Source organism: Zingiber officinale, chromosome 9A (assembly GCF_018446385.1).
Source record: "Zingiber officinale cultivar Zhangliang chromosome 9A, Zo_v1.1, whole genome shotgun sequence".
NCBI lineage: Eukaryota > Viridiplantae > Streptophyta > Magnoliopsida > Zingiberales > Zingiberaceae > Zingiber > Zingiber officinale.
In genome coordinates this window covers 2,679,255-2,703,032 of record NC_056002.1, presented here as the reverse complement: position 1 = coordinate 2,703,032, position 23,778 = coordinate 2,679,255, and the positions used below count along the sequence as shown (strand labels likewise).

General features: G+C 37.1%; 2 protein-coding genes across 2 annotated transcripts in view; one reads left to right on the top strand and one right to left on the bottom strand.

The window, feature by feature from the left end:
• Positions 1-7,404: 7,404 nt before the first annotated feature.
• LOC122018721 lies at positions 7,405-9,457 on the bottom strand. Its single transcript, XM_042576119.1, has 2 exons — positions 8,968-9,457; positions 7,405-8,241 (listed from the first exon to the last, which is right to left on the bottom strand). Exons 1-2 carry the CDS (start codon positions 9,281-9,283, stop codon positions 8,180-8,182), a joined length of 378 nt encoding a protein of 125 aa, XP_042432053.1. The 5' UTR covers positions 9,284-9,457; the 3' UTR covers positions 7,405-8,179.
• A 595-nt stretch (positions 9,458-10,052) lies between these two features.
• Positions 10,053-23,778, top strand: part of LOC122019866 (E3 ubiquitin protein ligase RIN2-like) — a 28,025-nt gene continuing 14,299 nt past the window's right edge. The window contains exons 1-4 of the mRNA XM_042577452.1: positions 10,053-10,750; positions 11,504-11,581; positions 19,717-19,803; positions 19,894-20,015. Coding sequence (XP_042433386.1) covers positions 10,505-10,750; positions 11,504-11,581; positions 19,717-19,803; positions 19,894-20,015 — 533 coding nt within the window. The 5' untranslated portion in view covers positions 10,053-10,504. The remainder of the gene's footprint in view (positions 10,751-11,503; positions 11,582-19,716; positions 19,804-19,893; positions 20,016-23,778) is intronic.

The following is a 23,778-nucleotide window of genomic DNA, read 5'->3' as shown; positions in this document are numbered from 1 at the left end:
GGGAAAAATGAAAGGTCCATACTTGTTGAAGCTTTTGTTTGCATTTACCTCAACTAATTGTAGTTTGAATGTATTCTGGTACCTGTCTTTGGAGTCAGATCATACCAAGAACATTTAAATAACACACATTTTTTGATGGGTAAGGCAGGATATTCAACCTCTATGATTTCTTCAAGTCCCCCATAATAATTAGTCAGAATCATTATTGTTGATAGATCCTTTCATATAAACACCCGAATTGAAAGTTAGTCTGCGTGAATCCCATTGTGTCATATGAAATTTAAAGTCATTAACATAATAGCTAGAGTACACTATTTTCTTAGATAGAGGTTCAGATACAAGATTGATTATCTTGGAATCTTGTATAGTAGATATTCTCCGATTTGATACTTATAACAATAATTATGATATAAAATAAGCCTATGATAATTTAATATTGATGAAAAATTAAAATTATCTTCTAACTTACATAGATTTGAAATCATAATGCAAATTTTGTCTCTAATTTTTCAGATATCTCACTTGCACGAATTGATAGATTTTGTACTTGTAGTTATTGTTCGTACAAGTTGAAAAATAAGGTAATTTTAAGAAAATTGGGATATCGTGAAATAACTTAAATTGGATAAATGTTTTGATTAAATAAGTCAACTTACTTTATATAGAGTTTGACTTCATCACAGTTCCAAAACAACTTAAATTGGATAAATATTTTGGAACAAATCCTTTTTTTATGTAGATGCACTTTTATAGTGTCCTCATCACGGAAATCTTTATTTCTACATTTGGAATGATTACACGGACAACGTAATGTGACACCATTCATATATTTTGAATGACTATTTGTAAAGTTCACGAACTCCTCAACTCCAGCAAAATATTCATCTTGGATAAATTCATTTTCTAATCTATTGTACATCTAATCTTTGTTCATGTACATTGTATCCTAATAAACATAAGATTGATTACTTAGTAAGTATGCAATTACTTAGTACTATTCGACCCTAATAGTTCCGTCGCTCTATCGTGATTTAGGGTCAAAATTTGTTTCCTCGCCCAATTTTCCATGTGTGTAATTTGCGACGGGGTTTAATTCCGTGTCTAATAGCGACAACATTTTGATTTTAAAATAAGTGTTGTATAGTGACAAGATCTTGTACTTCAAAGAGGATGTGCTTCAGTTTGAAATCTAAGTTTAAGTCAATAAGAATTTTGAGACTGTTTAGACGAATTGAAACGGTTCCATATATAAACTACGGAGCTAAATTGATACAAAGCAAGTTTTAGGACCAAATTTGAAAAATTAAAGAAGCAAATGGGTGAAATGGAAGAAAATGCCAGGTTTTTCCCTCGACTGCACGTTACGTTTGTCGTTAGAGAAGAGAAAGGCCCGGGGCCGCCTCATTGGGATCCGACGTGGACCACCATTGCGTCAGATTAGATATATCGACGTGGCGAATATCTAGTTGGTAACAATTGTGTATAGGTATTGGCCTCTGCCTCCTTTGAGCGATTGGCTACATATTTAAAATTATTTTTTTTTTCAAAACACAGTCACAAGATATTTTACATCTAACATACTTCTTATCTAATATTATAGTAGCAGCTATAGATTAGTAGAAAATATTTTTATATAATAATATTTAAAATTTAGAATTTAGAATTTAAAATTTTAAAATTTAGGATTTAATCATAACATGTAAAAATCACTCAGTAATTAGTATAATATGTTTAAGTTATTTAGTAACTATTACAATAAAAAAAATCAACTACATTAAAATTTAAATTCTAAATTATAAACGTTGAACACTATTATATAAAATATTCTAAATTAACTTATTTTTAACTATATCAAAATTATTTAAAATGGATTTAAATCATTTAAAATAGTTATAGTAACTACTAGGTAATTCCTATCATGTGTATAAGCAATACTAAAATAGTATTATATGAAAGCATTCATATTAACTTTCTTATAAAAAATACATAATTTAAGATAAAAAAATTACTTTATTAAATTCAGATATCCATTTTTCACTACATCATATATTAACTTCTTTATTCTTTCTCTCTCCTCTATAATATTTAGGGAATAAAATTAATTTTCTAAATTGAGAGAAGTACTATTTATAAATGCTAAATTTAGGGAATAAATAGGGTAGTTGATAAAAAATTTTTAGCTATCCTATTTAAATTTAAGGTAAAATCTTTAGATAAGATAACTGATATGGATACTCTTAAATACATGTAATCCTGTCCGAAAGTCGAAACTAAGAGACGGAAAGCTGGGGATATGACGCTTATGCTGACCTCCTGTGGACTCCGTTCGGACCTGCAACACAAACTATGTTAGTGCCGAGATAGGGAAGAGGTCTCCGGTGTTGGCTCTCTGACGCTCAAGTCAGTTACTGGCGATGAAGAATAAGGCAGAGCAACAAGAAGACTGTAGCACAAATAGTGAATATCGCATACCTCCACCGATTCTTGGACCCCCTTTATATAGAGCTCTAGTAGTGCGCGTACACGCTTCTCAAGGTGAGCATGCTTCTCAAAGCTTTACTTGAAATGACTTGTCAGTAAAGTATCTCTGACACAGTACCTTAACGGGCCGAGCATATCTCTGAAGTGACAGTGGAAGCTTTCACCGTACGATCTTCTGGCTGTCCATGCCCGGTGTCGTCGACATCAACTCCCAAAAGGATGTTGAGGGATATCAGAGAGAGTGTACTGCTAGGCCGAGCGAGTTGATTGCTCGACCGACCTTCCGCATCTCTGGTGCCCAATCCGGTCACCCAGAACCTCGCTATTCCTCAGTGTGTGTCTACTCGACCAAAGGTCCACTAAGTCACTACCGAGTCTTGCTGCCAGGCCGAACGGAGTAGCCGCTTGGTCGTAGTCGAACTCTGCCCATATCAAGCTCTGTTGAATGGTCGAGTGGGGTAACCGCTCGGCTCGGCTTCTGCACGTTGTCTCTCTTGAGCGTTGGTTTAACTTCTCTTCGTAGCGAAGGCGACGACGAGTCAAAGCTTTCTCTCCAGTCGAGGCAGGCTTCGTCCGATTGGACGATGCCTTCTACGTATTGACCGCCTTAACTTTGGCCTTCTTCGATCTACACTATGACCGTGGGAGGTGAACCTCTCATTATCACTGCATCAACATGTTATATAGTTATTCAATAATTTCTATACATTTTAGCAACCAGTTGTTGGTTAGTCCTAGGAAAACGTACCGATTCCACTGTATAAAATTTTTTTGTACAAGTATCGAACCTTTCCTTAAATAACCTATTGTGTTCTTTAGAAGTTAAATTAGGAATCACAGACGGAACTTAACATCATTGATTCCAAATTTAACTTATCTGTTCTTAATGGTTTAGATTTGAATCGCAAGCGGAACTTAACACTATTGATTCAAATCTACCTATGTTATTAATTCCATTAAATATTAATTTCCAAAATTGGCTTTCAGGACTTCATGACGAGACACATGACCTTCTTGGATATGGGAGCAACCACCACCGCCTAGACAAAGCCTTTTAAGGAAAGCTAATATTTAATTTCCTTAAATAACTCTAGGTTAACCAAAAAGAACAATCGAATCACAAATTCGAAAAAGAAGAAAACACAAACTCGAAAAACTAATTTGAAAAACTAGATCTAATTGCCTCTTGTATTTAGAATTCTTATAAAGAAAATAACTAGTATGATGCGGAAGAAAATTACTAGTTATACCTTCTCTTTGTAAGCTAATGACCTCGAGATCTTCTGTCATATTCCTCGCCTCGCCTTGGACGTCGTGTGGGTGACGATCCTCCAAGATGAACACCATCCCAAAGTTTCTTCCTCTTCTTTTAAAATCCGGCCACCACCACCACCAAAAAGAAGAGAGCAAAAGGGAAAAGAGAAGGGAGAGGGTCGACCACACCAAGAGAGTCTCCAAGCAAGATAATAAGAATTGTCTCTCATGAGGCCTCCTCACCCCTTCTTTTATATTACTTGCCCAAGGCAAATAAGGAAAAACTTTTTACAAAAAATAAATTCACCCTCTAGTTTTTCCTTTTTCTTTTTTAGTTTTCCTTTTCTTTCCTCTTGATTGAATCAATCGCTAACATTAATTTTGTGATGATTTTTTATTTTAATTATGGCCGGTCCCTTGCTTGGGCACCAAGCAAGGTGGCCGACCACCTCATCAAGGGAAAAAGGAAATATATTTTTTTTAAATTTTACAAGAAGAAATCCTTTTATAAAATTTACAAGCTCTCTTTCCTAAAGTAAGAGTTAAAAAAGGAAAGTTCTAAAAATTAAAACCATGTTTTAAAATTTAAAACTTCTCTTATAAAATTTCCTTTTTTAACATGATGATAGAAAATTTTAATTTTAAAACTTATCTTCCTTGTTTTTCTTAAACCATGAGGATGATTAAAAAAAGGAAAGTTTAAAACTTTTAAAACTCTCTATTAAAACATGTGACCTAATTCAAATAAGGAAAGTTTTAAAAATTAAAATATCTCTTTTAAAACTTATAGTTTTCTACAAAGAGAAGATTTTAAAAATTCAAAACAACTCTCCCCTTTTGAATTATTGTGGTCGACCCCTTCATGCTTGGTCACCAAGCAAAGGGCCGACCCCTATAGAAGAGGATGTGGTCGGCCCTTGCTTGGTCACCAAGCGTTGACCGACCCCCTTCTTGAATTAGTTCAATCACTATCTAAATCTTCAATCAATATCTTGGCACAAACAATTCCCAAAATAGAACACTCAATTTATCAATGTTATTTTTTTCATCATTATTTTCTAGATTTCTCCACTGTCCATTCATCGCAAAGTGTTTCAAATCAGTTTTTTACTTCAACAAGAGCAATCAAATTGCACAAAAAATTTTAGCTCCAAAATTCCACTAAGCAATTCAATAGCAAAGAAATTGAACCAATACTCATGAATCCTTGCAAAATCTTCAAAATTCTCAAATTATGCAACATGACCCCCACACTCAAAATTTGTCCATCTTGGTAATCTAACTCATCAAGAATTCAACCAAACTCTGAAAAGAATGAAGGCAAAGCAAATATGGTGGAAAGTAACAATGTTGCGTGAATTTTTTCCAACTAGAATTTGGAAGGAATAGAAATCAAAGAATGAGAATAGAAATCAAAGAATAGGAGAGAAATATCCTTTATCATATTCATGCATACAATTATTATTGTGATTTTGAAAAGAAGCTAAACAAGTTCTAGAGTTTCAATTGTTGTGAGTGCATGCCACACAAAAGAATAATAAAGTATAGACTTAAAGTGGTCCTCTCTAGGTAATTTTTTGCAATCAAACTCAATTAATCAAAATGGAATCCATCACCACACTAACCAATATCATGCAAGTAAAGTATTCAATCATGTAAGATGACCTAAACTTGATGGTCAAACTTAAAGAACTTTTACTATTTTAAAAGTATTACTTAGAAATTCCCATAGAGACTTTTATTCAAAATAACATGCTATGTACCAAACAAAATGCAAAGTGTGAAAGTAAAATGCAATGGTAAAGTATGAAACTAAAGAAATGTGTTAAGCAAAAACAAAAGCAAGGAACAAATTCCCCTTAATTCCGGGTGGTTGAAGAAGATTAAGAAGAAGAATCCACGCCGGTATTGGAATGGTTCTTCCCGGTGGTTGGAGTTGATTGAAGTACAAAATCCAAGTTGGAAATGAAATAATTATAATTGAAGTCAAGTCCACTTCATCCAACATTTTTCCTTTGAAAATTCTTCTTGGAGGTTGGAGGCGGTTTAGATGGAGCAACCATTTTGGAAGCCTATGACAACCTACAAGGCCAAAGAAAAACAAAACCTCTTGCAAGTATGGGAAAATATTAGTTTTTACATTACATGGTTCAAAAAAAATATCACATCCAACAAAATCAATTAATGGTACCTTTATAAAATCTTCTAATGAATCACAAGAAATACTAACCTTGTCATGTTGAAAGGTACCTGGAGGTTCTAAAATGGTGACTGTGATCTCCTCATCATTAGATAATAGTTCAGGCTCTGGCTCAGGTGGTGTGTCTAAGGGAAGTGATTCTTGGGGCTCTGCTTCCATAACACAAGTCCCTACACTCTCATCATCAATATCTGGTTCAGGTGATTCTTGGGGTATTGCTTCCACTATGCAATCCCCTACACTTTCCTCATCATCCACATCAGTACCTGCATTATCAGTTACATCTACAACAACAGTATCAGTAGAGTCAGAAATTCTTACAACTACAGAATCATAACAAATACTAGAGGAGTCCTGCGAAGTAATAAAATTAAGATCAGGTCTGTCAAAGACACTACAATCCCTCTGCTCAAGCACCTTAATATTTGTAGGGAAGGTCTCATCAACTCTTAAGGTAACCGGTTGTCCATTTCTAAATTGCTGAGGATTGGCTGCCATGGTTTTCAAAAGTTTCATAACTTCATCAGGAGTCTTATCAATCAAGGGCCCTCCACTAGCTTTATCCACCATGTACAAATCAAACGGCGAAAGCCCATCATAAAAATGTAGAACAAGCAATTGATCACTGATTTGATGTTGAGGACAACTAGAGCAAAGTTCCTTGAATCTCTTCCAATATTCACTCAATGTCTCCTCCTTGAATTGTTGAATACCACGAATCTTTTTCCGCATAGCTATATAATCATTCTGAACTTCTTGTAGGCTTTGATATGCTGGATATTGCTCAGTAGACTGACTATGTGCAACCTCAAACCTAAACTTTGATTGATCCACAAGTGGGTAGTACTGATGTTCAGGCTGATAGAACCAAGTCTGAGGCTGATAGTACTGATAATATGGATCCATGGTCAAAGAAATTTCCTGCTCTTACACCAAAACACTAGCAAATAAAATCAGAAGACACAGGAGCATATAATATCAGACACATGAATATATGAACATGAAAGCAATTGAAACAATTTCTTTTTCAAATTTTTATGTAAAAATAAAAAGAAACAATCCTAAGGTATCAAACACCGCTACATTCCCCGGCAATGACGCCAATTTTAATAAACCCTAATTTTGTCATAAAATGGGTATCAAAAGAATTAAGTACCAAATTCACTCTACACTAATGTAGCATAGAGATGACTCGGGTCGTCTCCCAACGAATGTAAACGGTAAAATGATAGTCTTAGGATCAATTATTGTTGGCTTGGGTTTTCTGTATAAATTGGGGATTTCAGAATTGACTTTTGAACAAAGAGAAGAAGTAAGGACCTAAAATTATGCTACGTTTGTAAATTCAACTAATGGAAATTAACAAACAAAGAAGCTAACTAATCTAAACTATTGCATTGAAAGAAATGGCAAACAAGAATAACCTAATGCAACAATTAAGTAAATCTAAATTGATCAGACATAAAAAAAAATGACCTTAACCGAAGGTTTCAAAGCAATAGCAAGGGAATTTGAATCAACTATGCATTGATCAACTACAACAAAACTAGAATTCAAATAGAGATGAAGAAACTAGCATTCAGAGGATTCACACTAATCAAACTGGAGAAACCCTAGCTTGGATTTAGTGTGCATCGGATGAAGAACTCGGCGATGAAGACAAACAGAATAACTTGGCGTTGTTGATGATCGGCAAAGCTTCAATCAGAGATGGGTGTGGAGCTTCAAGAAAGGAAGATAACTGGCCGGAAGACAAAGGAATCAGCTTAAACCACCGAATTGCTTCTCCTTCTTTGCTTCTTCTTCCTCGCACGAAGTCGCGGCAGAAATTGCAATCAGATATGGAACAAAAGGATGAAGTGGCGTCGCCAGTTGCTAATGGATGGATTTCAGCTAGAGGAAGGGATGCCCTTGACCTCGCTTACTCGCCGGTGGTGGAAAGGATCGAAATCGCCGGAGCGAGCTCACCCCTGTTTCTTGACGCGCTACTGTAGAAAATTCACGCCATCACTGTAGCTTCTCATCCCATTTAAAACTGATTAAGATTAGAACAGATGGCTGTGATTTATCCGGATTGATCCAACGGTTAAAATTACTCCAAATCAGTTCCAAATCTTCAGATCTTGATCAATGGTCGTGATCTACTCCCCTGTGGCTTGGATGGACTGGATCATGATAGATGGCTCAGATCTCCTCAAGTCTTGAATGGACGATCCATATTACTCCAAAGCTTGATCTCTTCATTTAAGCCCTAGATTTGAACCCAAATCTGGTCTGATCCGATCGAGCCCTTGTCCTTTTTATGCCTACAAAGAATACAACTAAATATTAGCATCAAATACCACAAATATAATATAGTTTGTAATTAAGTCCACAAATGGCTATAACTCATGAACTATGATATAAATATGGAATTAACACATGAGAAGATCAAATGACATACTTATATGAATCAAAATATCAATACAAAATGATGGTTATCAGATATCTATTATGATTATTTTAAAAGTGTCCCTTAGGATAGTAAAATGATTGAGACTAATGACAGATTCAGACAAAAAAGGAAAGGGGGATCAAAGAAAGGAGTTGGAACTTATCTTTTTTCTCGCCGCCCCTCAGACTACAACATAGTGATAAAATTTTTCGGGAGCAAAGAGATGTTTAAGCACACTCCGCTCTTCTGACCTCTAGATCCGCTACTAATTGAGACTCTAAGATATTGCCACAGTTTTGAAAAGTAAGAATATTCTATGATAAAATATTTAGGTGATGTGCCTTTTTTATTTTTTATTTTAATTAAAAAGGGATTTTTTTTAATGATTTCTTAATTTGGGACCATGTCGGACGTCCATTTATTTGTTATGATTATTTTTTAAGTATTTACAAACAAATTAATCTATTTATAATTTAAACTGCTTTTTCGCACCCGCATTTTATACCAAAAAAGTAGTTCCTTCCTCAATAGTCAATACTACGACATAAAGCAAAGTTAAAAAAAGGGGAAGAAGTAAAGTAGCTACTCCGATCGGTACCGAGGTGAGGATCGATGGGAGTCCACTTGGCGGCGATCGGGAAGCTAAATGCCCTCCTCGGCGGCGGCGGCCACAGCAACTTCCAGATCCTGGCTTCCCTCCTCTTCCCCTTCATCCTCAAGCTCCCCTTAGTGACAGCGGGCCTCCTACCCAACTCCATCTCCCTCCGCTTCTTCCTCTTCCGCCTCCGCCGCGTCTTCCACCACCGATACGGCCGCTGGGATAGGGTGCTGCGCTTGCTCCGCGGCGGTGCCGGCGCTCCTCGGCTGATCAGAGTGGTCGCCCCCAGCGACGAGACGGTCACCACCATCTCCATGCTCACCCTGTGAAGACCGCTGAACAAGTAATTGAAGGTTTTAACTTTGAGAAAATTGGCAAGTCGATTTGTTTCGACTGCTTCAATTTCACAATAATCTCCCGCGAGTGAACATCGTACTTTTACTGTTGTACAGACGACAAAAAAACAGAGAGGAGAATATTCCTTCTTATTTCTCAATATTAATATTTTCCTATTCCTAAAAAGAATATTAATTACCTCTTTTATATGATTATATCCCTAAATTTGTGACTAAAAATTTATTCAAAAATTTAAATTTTGATCGCTGAAAAGTCTCCAAAAACTATAATTAGGATATTAATATTTTTATCTCTCGAATATTTATTTGGATGTGTAAAATAACTTACATGATAAATTGCAATTATGAAGGATATAATTTGATAAATTATCTAAAAATTAAAATGTCATTTATAAAATGATATTGTGGTTGATCAGACCGGCGGGACAAAACCGGCGTTCCGCCCCGGTTTTTTGATCCAATTTGCCTTTTCCCAAGAAAATCGCTGGCTGACACGGACAGGGATTAATGCGGGTTGGGTTGCGGTCAAATGATCAAAATAACAGCCCACCGCTCGTAATCTATTCTAGACGCACCCATCTCTGGATTGATTATTTCAGGAGAGTAATCGATGGTCCCACAGCGGGTTCTCCAACTGGACCAATTGCTCGAGCGGAACGCGTCGGGTATCAAAAGAGCGGGTGAGAGAGGCACGGGTACCAGATATTTATCTCAAATCCGAACGAAGCCAAAGGAGTTAGCGCACCGGAACCGGTCGGTGCTCTGAAAGAGGCATCGCAAGACATCGCAGTTGCTATATTTTATCCATCTAGCGATCGCGGTTCGTCATCTTCGTCTCGAGCGACGGAATCGAGCCTCTGTCCATTCGCCCGAATCCCTAGTTCCACGCAGAGGAGAGGGAAATCGATCGGATTGAATCGTTCTTCGTGGAAAAAGTCAACAGATGGAATAAATCGGGAAGAAGATGAAAAAGCGCGCAACAATGGCAATCCGAAAACCCTCTTCCCATTCTACCTAACCATCAGTATTCGCCTAGCGCCGATTCGGGGTTCTGGATCTCTTGTTTGATGGCCTCAGGCCGTATTGAGCTCAGGGAAGGTGGGGTTGCGCGGCTTCTTATTAGCGATCTCCTTGTTCGTTGAATCTTCAGGAATCGGGGTGCGGGCGGGGGTTTTGTGAGGATGGCGGTCAATTATCTGTACCTCTCGGTCTTCAGCACTTCCGCTGGCCTCGTCTTGCTGCAGTGGTGGATGGTTTCCTCGCTTGAAGGGATGAAAGCAGATGGGCCGATTGGTGAGGAAGGCGGAAGCGGCTCCTCGGTGGGTGCAGGGGGCGGTCTGGAGCTGCTGCTGAACTCTCGCGTGACAGTGGTTCTGCTTGTGAATTTCGTAATCAATGTTTACTTTCTGGTGGCTTCACTGCTCAAGGTATGCAAGTTCATTTAAGTTGCAAGCGTCTAAAGCTGTTGAGTTAGCAGCTTACCACTGCATCAATTTTGTTATGCGCTTCTTTTAGGGCTGTAAGTGAACCAAACCTCTGTGAGTAAGTTTGACGTTCGGCTAAGCGCCTGCTTATGCTTGTTCAATATACAATGAGGTCATTAAACGAATAAGCTTGAATAACTTATTAAACTAAATAAACAAACTTATTAAACCAAAGTAATAATATCATGTTGACAACTGGACCTATTGATATTCTACCAGCGAGTAGATTGTGATTGTCTTTTTTCATGGCCTCAATATGGGGATTATTGCTTCTGCATGGATTATTTGTGTGTCACTGCAGTTTTTATCAATATTTGAATGTTTATTTATGAGCGGATTGTGTATGCTTTGCTACACTATTATTCAAAGTGAGGTGAGTAAGGGCACCATGGCGACATGGTTAATTCTCCTTTGTGACCTGAACATTAGTCTGGGCTAGTGACATTAAAATCGCCTTATCTGAAGGGCAAGGCGACATATTCATGATTTGCACACTGGTTACATTTTTTTTTTATAATTTTTCAGAAAAAACAAGAGATTCATCACTAGTCTCTTATCCAAATTTTGTTTGTTATATATGTTCTGTTGCTGGGGTTCTTGGATGTCAAGTACCTGAATTAATAGCTTTGTTAATTTTCTTATTCCGTCATCATTCTCATTTTTGTGCTTAGCATTTGTATTTTTTCTTGTTTGCAGATGCTATTCTTTGTCCAGCTGAATTCATCAGAGACTAGAAAAGTTTTGGAACGATTTATTCATTACATTATATACAAAGTAAGTTTCAGCTCCCAATCGTTTCACCTTTAAATATTATTTGTTTTCTATTTTTTTTTGTCCTTTCATACTGAAATTTGTGTGTGTGTGTGTGTGTTTTTGGATAAGTAAAATTTTATATAGAGCACTGCCAAAGTGTACAATAAGTAGACTTTAGTAGCGGCTTATGATTGACAAAGTGTCTGATCAGAGGACATTATTAAGGACTGGAATATATGAATTTGCACATTTCTAAAAATCTTCTCATAGTCTAACTGCACCTCATAAAAAAAAGGGTATAACGACCCCCTAGTGTCGGCCCCATGGATACTGAGAGAGGTAAGACAGGTACACAGACCATATGCACATGGTGGACTAAATCTCAGGTCGTCAGTTCTTGAGAATTGACCCCTGACTATTACGCTAGAGATGCTATGCGCCCACCGTCTGCGCTACACCCTGAGGCAACTGTACCTCATTAAAGAAACTACTATTTTTGCTCTCCACACATAGTGGACCAAAGAGGACGAGGCAAGATGTTGGACCTTTATCAATATTCGACTCCCACGATAGTATCTCCTGAAGACTCTCAATGTCCTCTGGTGGTATACATCTCCTAGCGCATGTGTAGCCAATCCCGGATCCTCTTCCATGACTCCATAATAGGGGGATACCCGAAGAATAGGTCCTCCTGCAACTCCAGTACCTGCCTACATTCGATCCTCCATGTATTATTGTCCATCTCTTGTGGGTAGATGCCTCTTTGTCAACATCCAGAGTGTGACTGCATGACTCGGCTTTAAGTATGTTACGCTCCAGAGCTATAGTTGTCCGACGAAACGGATGGTATCCCATTGTGACGTTAGATACAACATAATACAAGTCCAAAAATCAAGAATAAATCAACAGCGGAAGATAAAGATATCCAACTATATAATAGAGAGATATACCAAACTCACTCCAATGAAAACTGAAATGATTGCGTACTGGTACGACTTAACACAACAAGTACTATAACCGAATAAAAGTACACCACAATACTAAAATCAACACTCGAGTTAATTATTACATGAACGAGTTCGGAAAAGAAACCAAAATGCAAGTAAAACAATAGAGGGAAAAATTCTCGATGCGACGTGGGACTGGCAAACAGGACATCCAAGTGACTCCATATATCCTCTATTTGCTACATGGGAAAAGAAAACATACATGGGATGATGAGTCAAAATGACTCAGCGGATAATGGAAAATAGATAGTACATGGTCAAATATGTAAGGAGATCAAAGTATACAGTCTCACAGGTAGTATTATCGTACGCAACTGTAAACATTATAATAAAATACACATACCAGAACCGGTTTAATACATATAGTATAATGATCAGTAATCACTTGGGATTTGTAATAGATCTACTCGTACTACATGAGCAACCTAAGATGACATAAACCTATATGATAAATAAACATGTATGATAGTGTCTGGCATATGCAACATCCATATCTCAAGTAAATGCAACATACATATGTAATAAGTGTCTCCAAGATATGCAACACGCATCATCTGCATATGTACGTATGTATCACTCCTACACACCACTCCAGTTAGCATGACATTTGTGTGACCGAGTGGTTAGGACTGTGACAAATGCTCACGACTCCAGCAACTACTACATCTGAGTGGCCCATCGGGCAAAATGCAAGAGTAGCTATCTAGCTACATAACAAGAGGTCACTGTCTGCACGATTCCGCTACCACTACCCCTGAATGGCAGAGTGGGCACGATATGATAAGATGCAAGCACTCTAGCTATCACTATCTCTGAGTGAACGAGTGTGTAGAATATATATGACCGACGATTTACTCAACTACAAAAGGAGACTTAATTGACGACATACATACAGTGCAATGATATACAAGATGCTAATACACATGACTCAAACATGATTATCATCAATGCAATATTATGATAAACATAAGTACATCCAGAAGCATGCTCTATCAATTATATATTATGTATGAAAAGAGTCCAACAACCGTCTTCTAAGCATCATGCATAGTCAAATTGAAACACCTATAGTACACACCACACTTGTGTGTACGCTACAGAAAATAGGAGTCAAATCTGATAACTCCTATAGTACATACCATACACGTGCGTACACTACAACATATGTGATAATCAAGAATGATAACTCTTATAGTACACACCATATATGTGTGTACACTACACCATATGAGATAATCAAGAATGAGACTGTATAGACAATAAGTAGATCATCTCCAAGATCAAGTACATAAGTATCAAACTTAGTTACATGTGAATAGAGTCAACGTAAGCAACCTAATCCATCATCTAAACCCATGCACTAGGATCAATAATCTATAGAGGTCAATGAAGAAATACCTGCCTCAAATGTAGATCATCCTGAACTATCTCTACGTCGGGACGTTTGCCCCAAATCAGTATCCCGCAACACAAAATACATAGTATAGTTAAGTTCTACCAAAACCAAATACCTAAACCTAATCCTTTTCCGATTAAGAAAAATCCTAATTGAATCAATCTGAAATTGCCAACTAAGCACTGATTAATCCAATCCATAATCAATCTTAACTAATATAATCAATCTGTAACAATCTACTATAACAGGTATTCCACTGAATTCAACGATTAAGTTCTACATTGTATGATGAGATTACTCTAAATCGCTCCATCCTTACCAAATTCGAAAATGGCTCACAAGGTTTCACAGTTGGTCATAGTTGAAGAGAGCGACACCGGGGAAAGTCACAGAATGTTGGCGGTAGGAGGGAATCTTTGATGTTTTGCACGTGGCCGTTGGAATTGATAGGCGGTAGTAGCCGAAAAGGAAGAAAACAGTGATATTGGCCAGGGCAATGGTGTCATCGAGTTGAGCTGCCAACAGAAGCAACCTGCCACCGTGGTCGTGAGTCTTGCTGCGGTGGTCACGACCTTGTTGTGTCTGGTTGTATATGGCCGGTGCAAGGTGCGATGGTGGATCAGGAGCAAGTGGAGAGGGCGTTGGCTCACGGTATAACCCCCACATCTTCCTTCTCGTCATCAGAGAGGGGCCGACAACGCACGGTAGTCTGGCGATGAAGGCTGGAGAAGGGCGGCGACGGCTGGCCGAGCTCGACGTAGCTAAAGAGCGTTGATCACAGGGAAATCGGCGACTCACACGATCGACTGCGTCGCCAATTTAGCCTCAATCGAAGGGGCGGTGTCAACTTGGGGAAAGGCGGAAGAGGAAAATCAGTTGTGTTGGCTGCACACCGGCTGCTGCGGTTGGTGATAGAGGCTGCGGAGAGACTGCATCGGCGATCGTCAACACGACATGGACGTTGGCACAGACATCGACATCGGCGGTCAGTGGCGCAAGGAAGAGAGGTTGGCGACGAAGAAGAGGCTAGGACACAAGCTAATGTTAGGAAAAAGGAGAAGCTTAGGTATTTATATCAAATACTTAGGTTAATTAATTCTAATTTTAGTTTAATAAAATCAATCAACTCTCACTTAAGTGATATTCCAAATAGGTTTTCTTTAAGCCTAATAGATTCATCCCCTTAAACATGTAATACAAATTCAGTTTAAATCCCAAAAAATTCTTAAAAATTTCTAAAAAAATTCTATATGGTTATTTCTTAATTAACACTTATTATTTTATTAAGTCGCATATCTAACATTCTCCTTCACTAATAAAAATTTGATCTCAAAATTTCCTACTTAAGTAGGATAAGTAAACAATACCATGTTTAATTAATTTAAGTACTGAAGAAACTACACGCACCTTAAGTAAACAAGTGAGGGTATCAACTTTGAATCTTTTCTTCAAGTTCCCAGGTTGCTTCCTCATCAGTATGATGCTACCATCCGACCTTGACAAGTTGGATTATTTTGTTTCACAATTGACGCTCTTTGTGACCCATAATTCACACAGGAACCTCTTCGTAGGTTACATCTGACTGGAGTGAAATCAACACATCTTTCAGAATGTGAGTAGGATGCGACACATTCCTTGCATGGATACATGAAACACATTATGTACCCCGATAAGTTTTGGTGGTAGCACTAGTCGATAGGCTACCTCTCCCATCCTCTCTAATATTTAGAAGGGTTCGATGTGACGAGGGGTCAATTTTCCTTTTAGTCCAAACCTCTTAACTCCTTTAGTAGGAGAAACATGCAAAAACACATGATCGTCCACGGTAAACTCCAAAGGCCTTTGTCTCCGATCCGCATAGCTTCTTTGTCGATCCTAGAATTTGTGGTCCCAAAATTTATTGTTCTCCAACCTCTTCTCGTAAGGTAAGGGATCGACATGCTCTCCCATATAAAATCTCAAAAGGTGTCATCTGAATCGCCGAATGATAATTGTTGTTATTAGCAAATTCTACCAGGTGCATAACACATGCTCTCAATAGATCCTCTAATGTCTGCATAGTGTGCTCAAACTGTCCATCTGTGATGAAATGCTGGACTGAAACGGAGTTTTGTACCCATGACTTGTTAGGGACTCTGCTAGAACTGTGAGGTGAATCACGGGTCTCTATCCGATATGATACTCAGAGGTATACATGAAGTCTGGTAATCTCTTTGCAGTACAACTCTGTGACACGATACAATGGGTCTATCCTATGGATCAATAGAAAAGAAGCAGATTTGATTAACCGATCAACGATTACCCAAATTGCATCATGTCATTTCTGTATTTTGGGTAACCCCACAACAAAGTCCATTTTAATATACTTCCATTTCCATTTTAGTATTTGAATCTTCTGAAATAATCTTGCTGTTTTATGATGTTCGGCCTTTACTTGTTGGCATACTAAACATTAGGCTACAAAATCCGCAACGTCTTGCTTCATGTCATTCCACCAATAGGAGCGTTTCGAGTCTCTATACATTCAAGTACCTCCTGGATGTATCGCAAAACTGAATCGATGTGCTTCCTGGGATAAGTCCTCCTTAACAAGGTGGATCTCAAGAACACACAATCTTCCCTGAAAATATAGGATTCCGTTCTCATTGCATAAGAATTCTATTTGTTGTTCTGAAACCACTGCTATTTTGATAAAATTACTAAGCCTACCACCTCCACATCGTATCATTGGCTCAATGCTACTATCGCTGAAATAGATGATCCAATTATTCTCAAGTGACGAACCTCAACAAATGTAATCACCGTGATATAGTGGATCTTGAAATTTAACAATGTTAACTACTTTGACCACAAACTGTTACACGATAAAAATCCACACAAATCAATATCCCAGTCGACCATTAATATTGTTATACAATATATGTTGAAGATCAATACCAACACATGATTCATACCAAAGAGCGACTTATCACACTAATATAATCAAACATTTCGGAAATTAGAAATTCGTATTGAACTCAATGTTGATTATTCAGCTTGATCAACACTTTACATCAAATATCCGCCATAAAACTTTGATCACAACATGACAATGTATCCAATCTCAACACCACCCACACAGTTCGTAATTAGAATGTCACCCAATTTAGTAACCCACATCCAAATATTTATTGCGACCACAAGGTGATACCTATCTAGCGTGTAAGTGCATCTGATTCCCAACCTCAATATTCTTCCAAACAACATATCACTTAAAATTAAAACTCAATTAAGATAACTCACAACATTTATCTAATAATAGTTTCTATCATTCAAATCAATTACTTGATATAACCACTTAAGGTTCACTTTCTTTCCAAGTAAGACTCAAATGGGAACAATAGACACATGCAACATTTACCTTGGGTTATGTCAGCCTAAACGTAAAACTCAATTATCATAAGAAAACATAAATTCTTTCCCCCAACTAATCAAACACGTACATAGAGCCAACTTCACATTGATGTTTGCAAAGTGGCGGAAAATATATCACTAACTTCCAATCAACTAGAGTAAACAATATAAGCATGTATTGAAGATCATTGATCCCGAATTTATCATTTATTAACCAGCTTTAACTGACCAAATTTATCAATATCGCACACACAAAGCACACTTAACCATAAGATGCAACGAGTTTATAATATGATCACCAACTGCAAATCATCAAGTCTATAAATATCACTCACGTGTCACTCATGTTGCTATTAACGACAACTTCTTAATAACAAAATCATAAAATTATATATCCACTAATAGATTATCAGAAAGTAACATATCATAAAATTCCGTTTTTCACTATGTCCACCAACCTCAATTCATCCTCAACATCAATCAAAATTGATAACTTTCTGAACAATGATAGAGTGAAATAAAGTCATCCACCCTTTAACACCCATTGCCAACAAATTTAAAGATATTCACTATAGGTCAACATTGCATGTCTATACTGTACCAACTAAAGAGATTATATCTTATAGATAAGTTTGCTACAGTATATATTTTTAGTGAGACAAACCTGACCTGTCATGTGCTCGCAAATCTAATTTTTCAATGACCAGTAGGACTATAAATGGACCAAGCATTCGTGAACAAGCTTGGTGTGCGGTTTGGTAAGAGCTTGTTTATGTTTGTTCAATATACACACGATTAATTAAACAAACAAGCTTGAACAACTTGTTAAACTAAACAAACAAGCTTGAGCATATATGTGTTCAGCTCGTTAACGTGTGTGAACAACGTTCACGAACTATATTCATTAATAAAACTCTTTTCAATATACTAAATAAATAATAAAATAAAATAAAATAAACAAATAAGTTTAAATTATCAAGCTCAATAACCAATCAAACAACTAAAAGTTTCAAACAATTAAACAAGCTTAAATTGAGAGCTCGATAACATCTAAACGAATCAAGCTTGAACTAAGCTCAAGCCAAGCTTGAATCAAACTCAAGCCAAACTTGAATTGAGAGCTCGATAATATCTAAACGAACCAAGCTCAAGCCATGCTTCAAATAAGCTCATGTTTATAAAAAATAAATCAAGTCAAGCTTGAACAATCATGTTAAAAGGATCGGTAAGAGTAGGCATTAGTACGGTTGGTGATATTTCCTGAAATTGTAACCCATGATTTCCCGTAGAGGATTAATGGACTCGACCTCTACTATTTGACTCAGTATAAGTCAGATCTCTAGAGAAATTCACCTCTTTGGCAACATATTTGGGTCCCATCGTCTCAATATGTCATTTCCGTGGTCGACTCGGACCATGACCGTGAACAGTGGTTGACCTAGCACGTGTCATACCTATTACAGATAACTAGATAAGTACTAACCGACATATATAATAACAGTTATACAAACTTCCTATAGCTTAGAGATGTCCTACTGCTACCTAGTCTAAAAACTCAAAAAGTCATATTGAGAAAATAAATTGCAAAATCCAAAACATAAAAATAGTCTTCGCAAAATCTGGCTTTGATACCAATAAATTGTTAGGCGCTAGAAGTATACTTCTCTAATGAAATGGACAGGACCCCTTGTGACAATGTTAGATACAACACGATACAAGTCCACAAATCAAGAATAAATCAACAGCGAAAGATAAAAATATCCAACTACATAATAGAGAGTAAACTAATCCTTTTTTTCAACGCAATAAAAAATTACTGCTTACCCAGTGCACCAACCTTGCCACCTTGCCAGGGCCACATTTGCGATTTTGGTACTCATATAAGAAGCTAGAACTGATAGATTCAAAATAGGAGTTTAAAACAGTTCAATCAACCATGATAAAGAGTAAATAAATTTAGATGCAAACCCTAAAATTATCATATCTTGCTCTAATTATAGTATGCCCACTTGATGTACCATGTGAACCTATGACCAGAAGTAACTCATTTGTAAAACGCTGCAGGTTGTCTTGTGTGTCAGAGAATCAGAAATTAGTGTGATTTTCCAATTTACAGCAAGTTGACTTGAAAGAACTAGATAAACTGGCAGTGATGAATAATTAATCAAACTTCTTTATTTGTATGCTTTGTGGATTCTCTTCAACAGTTAAAGAGCACAATTTGGTTTATAACATTAAGATCATTAGTATGTTTTAGTTGATGCAGCTAGGAATTAGATTCACTGATTCAAACAAAATGACTAATCAGCTTGCTATGTCATAGTTCTAGTGTTAATTGTATGTATATGCTTTATAAACAGGGAACTTTTCTTCCATTGATTGTGCCACCGAAGGTTTCTCATGTGATCTTATGGTCCACATGGTTGATCTTTCTTTGTTCCATAAAGGTAATGAACCAAAAATATCCCTGTTTGTTTGAACATTTATTACAATAGCTATCAATTTTTAGCTAATAAGAACTCTGTTTTGGTTCACAGATTTTTCAATCAATAGCAAGAGATCGGCTTGAAAAACTAAATGCCTCTCCTTCTGTGACCCCTTTGAGCTACTTTCGTGTTTACTCTGCCCTGTTGCTGGTTCTTCTTGCAGATCTAATTTGGTAAAAAAAAAAAAAATTGCATACCTATTAAGGCCAAAAGTGCAATCCAATTCTCATAAAACTTCTACTTCCATTTTAATGATTTTTTTTTTTCATATTATATTTTTCTCATATTTGTAGTTGTTTGGACATATCCAGTAGAAATTCCAAATATATTTTATATAATTTCTTGCAAGGGAACTTCTTTCCTTGAGCCATCATGATTATCACTTTTAGTTTCCTGCACTGACACTTAAGCAAGGTGACCCTAGGAACTTGACTTTTGGATTAAGCATTATTTTTGCTCGCAAGGGTGTGGTGTGATATAGTGGTAAAGTACTCTGAGGGCAAATAAGAGGACCAGAGTTCGAATCTTAGGACGGTTTTGGAGGTTGGCCTATGAGTGTGCATAAGTTGTGCTTCGGATTTATCGGGTAGACGAACCAAGGGGAAGGTCGTCTACCTCTAGGATTAGTTGAGCGAAGCCTGAACATGACACTCGGATTACCAAAAAAAAAGGAACTCGACTTCAGGGAACAATATGATTTGGTATCGTAAAAGGCAAATCACTCTCAGTGACTCATGAGTCATGAATTGCATAGACATGATATCTTGTACTGATAGCTCCTTTAGGTAAGGGAAATCTATTATATGGGGCTATTTAGCATCCCTTTTATTCTTATTATGCAGTTTGCATTCAATACCATTAAGAATTTGGGAAACTATATACGAGCTTATAGTGGACCACTTAGAATTTTCAGATTATGGGTAAAAATATCATGAATCTTTCTACAGCTCAATTTTTTTTTGCTGATTTGATTATCACATTGGAATGATCATCACTGATTTTTTTTTTTTTTAAATCTGTAAGTTAGAAATAGAAAAAAAATTGACCTCAGACCGAAATAAACAATAGGATGACTAACCTGTAAAATTTGAATTTCTGGTTTTAGAAGCATCTGTCTAGATTCTGAAGTGCTTATCAAAGAGAATTTGGAAAGTGCAAGTGGTGTATCCTTGTTTATAACCTTAAGACATTTTGCATCCTGAGTATGTCTAAATCATCAAGCAGAGGGATTAGAATGACGTGTAGTTTACATACTCAATTAGACACCATGAACTTAGATAAATGGTAACTTATAGATGTCTATGCCGTAAACTGAGAAATTGTAGAAGCTCAAATAGGCTACTGCATGTGTCACGCCTGGAGGTGCAAGAGATGTGATATTGTAACATACTCGTATGAAAATTGGCTACCTTGGTGAAATTGATGCTTAATGGTGTGAGATATAAATCAAATGTGATCCTTTAGAAGAAAAAGAAGCATGAGAAGTAGTAGCGATTTGAATAGGTTTTTGCAGGACTTGAGCCTGTAGGCAGAAGGGATGCGATAGATGCTTCTGCAACTAAAGATAGGCCACCTGTTGGTGCAGCGGAGGCCGACAAGAGGGGGGGTGAATTGCTGTAAACAAAAATAAAACTACCCTCCTCGGATTTCAACTCAGAATAAATGCAATAGTAAAATAATAGAGGCAGAAAATAAAAGCAGAAACAGAATTTAACCTGGTTACAACCAAGAGGGTTGTTAATCCATGGCAGTGAAAAGCGCACTAAGAAAATTCTCCTTTGCTGAAGGCGGAGAAGCCTTTTACACTCTAATGGCTTAGAACTACTGCTAGGAAATGCTTACAGAGTTGAATGTAGAAGTTGTTGTGACTTTCCTAGCTCCAGGGGCCTTTATATAGGTCCTGAAAATCTTATCCCGAGAGTCCAAGGCATCTCCAACAAGGTTCAAGGCGCCTCCAGCTCGGTCAGCGGATAAAACTTTATCCGCAGCGCAAACGGTCAAACTGACCTGGCTCAAGGCGCCTTAAACAAGCCTTTCAAGGCGCCTTCAATATTGAAGGCGCCTTGAATATGTTTAAGAAGGTTCTTCTTTCCTCTTTTCTTCACTTTGGCTTCCGAAGCTCCGGTCTTTTGGGTGATTGCGGCCAACCGAAATAGGGCTCACCCGAACCCAATTCCCGACCTTCTCCTCGAGCAGGCTTCCGTCCGGCTTCTCGTCCCTCGAACGCCACGCACGTTCTTCTCGCTCCACCGGCGTACTCTTCCGCAGCTCTCTCGTCCTTTGGACGCACCGAGCCTGTCGGCTCCCTTCCCGTGCCGTCCTTCTCGCTAGCTGCGTCTTCCGCTCGACTTCCTGCGCTCCTAAGCTCCTGCACACTCAGACACAGGGATCAAACACAAAGCAGGACCTAACCAACTTGGTTGATCACATCAAAACTACCACGGGGTCCAACAATCTCTTCCTTTTTGATGTGCATCAACCCAAGTTCAAGTTAGGGAAAAAAAATAGACATAAAGAGTAATTTTAAAGAAAAACTACTAAACTAACCAGTTAAGCATAACTTTTGCAATAAATAAAATTGCAACACATTTTCAAAAAAAATAGGTAAAATTTTAATTTCCTAACTCCCCCTAAACTTGTACCTTTCTCTTCTCCTTTGATCACAGAAAAAATGGGGTACTAATAAGAGAATACTAAGCAAATTATTAAGGTAGAAAAGTTCTAATCAAAAATGAATTTTTAAAAAAAATTCTAAGTTAAATTGAATTTCCAGAAAAAATTTTCTAAGCAAAAATAAATTTTTAGAATTTTACAAAAAAAATTTCTAAGTTAAATGACTTCTTGAAATTTCCAAAAAAAATTCTAAGTAATATGAACTTTTAGAATTTTCCAGAAAAAATATTTCTAACCTTTTTTTTTTTTTTTGAATTTATAAAAATCATTTTCCAAAAATGTTTGATTAAACTTTCAAAGCATTATTTAATTCTAATTTTTAATGTTTTTTCAGAAAGTTAATTAAATATTTTATTTCAATATTTCAGCTTCCAGGTCGTGGCGAGGCACTAGGCTTTCTTGGTTATTGGAGCAACAACCACTTCCTTAACAAAGCTTCTATAAAGAATTTCAATGTTTAATTTTCTCACTGTAGGCTTTTAACTAAAAGTGAAATTTAAACTAAGATTTTGGAACCCAATAAAGGTTCCTTCCTGCATGGTTGGTCAAAAACTTAGGGGGTACATGATTTTTGGGCACTTTTCTAAGTTGACCCTGATGTTTTCTAATGTATCAATTTAATTTTTCATAAGTTCTTAATTTTGATTTAGGAAATTTATTTAAGCATGCATCAGATTTCAATTTTTCAATTTCTAATTTTAATTTATCATTTTCTGATTATATACTATCGTACATCTCAAGTGGACATGCTTTTGCTAATTTCATTTTCAATTCTTTATTTTCTTTTTCTAATTCAAATAAGTCTTTAGAAAGCGATTTAATAAAGCGAAATGACTGAGTCGGGATTAGATTTCATACCTGCCTGACTTGACTCGGTGAGGCTCCCCCTTCACTGCTGCTTTCTTCTTCTGATGTTCCTCCCCCTTCGTCGATGCTTATCTCTGAGCTAGTCGTTTCTTCTAGCTGATGGTTGACCATCAGTTCTAGTTCCGAGAATTCTTCGACTTCCGATTCGGAGGATGACGAATCATCCCACGTGGCCTTTAGGTTGTGTTTGGTTTGAGCTGGCTTTTTGCTCCTTTCCTTATCCTTCTGTTTGCTCTTCAATTTTGGGCAGTCCTCCTTGATATGCCCTTCTTCGTTGCAGTTGTAGCAACGGACAATCCTTCTCTTTTGACGATGTTTACTTGACTGCGATCTAAATTTGTTAAATTTAAAAAATTTATTAAAACGTCTTACCATTAATGCAGCTTCGTTTTCGTT

Bases quoted from the DNA above. Each gene is read 5' to 3' on its own strand.
- LOC122018721 (XM_042576119.1), bottom strand. From the start codon at position 9,283: ATGGAGATGGTGGTGACCGTCTCGTCGCTGGGGGCGACCACTCTGATC. The intron at 8,242-8,967 runs GTACCGATCGGA...TATTCTTTGTAG, and splicing joins TCCCATCGATCCTCACCTCG to GCATAAAAAGGACAAGGGCT.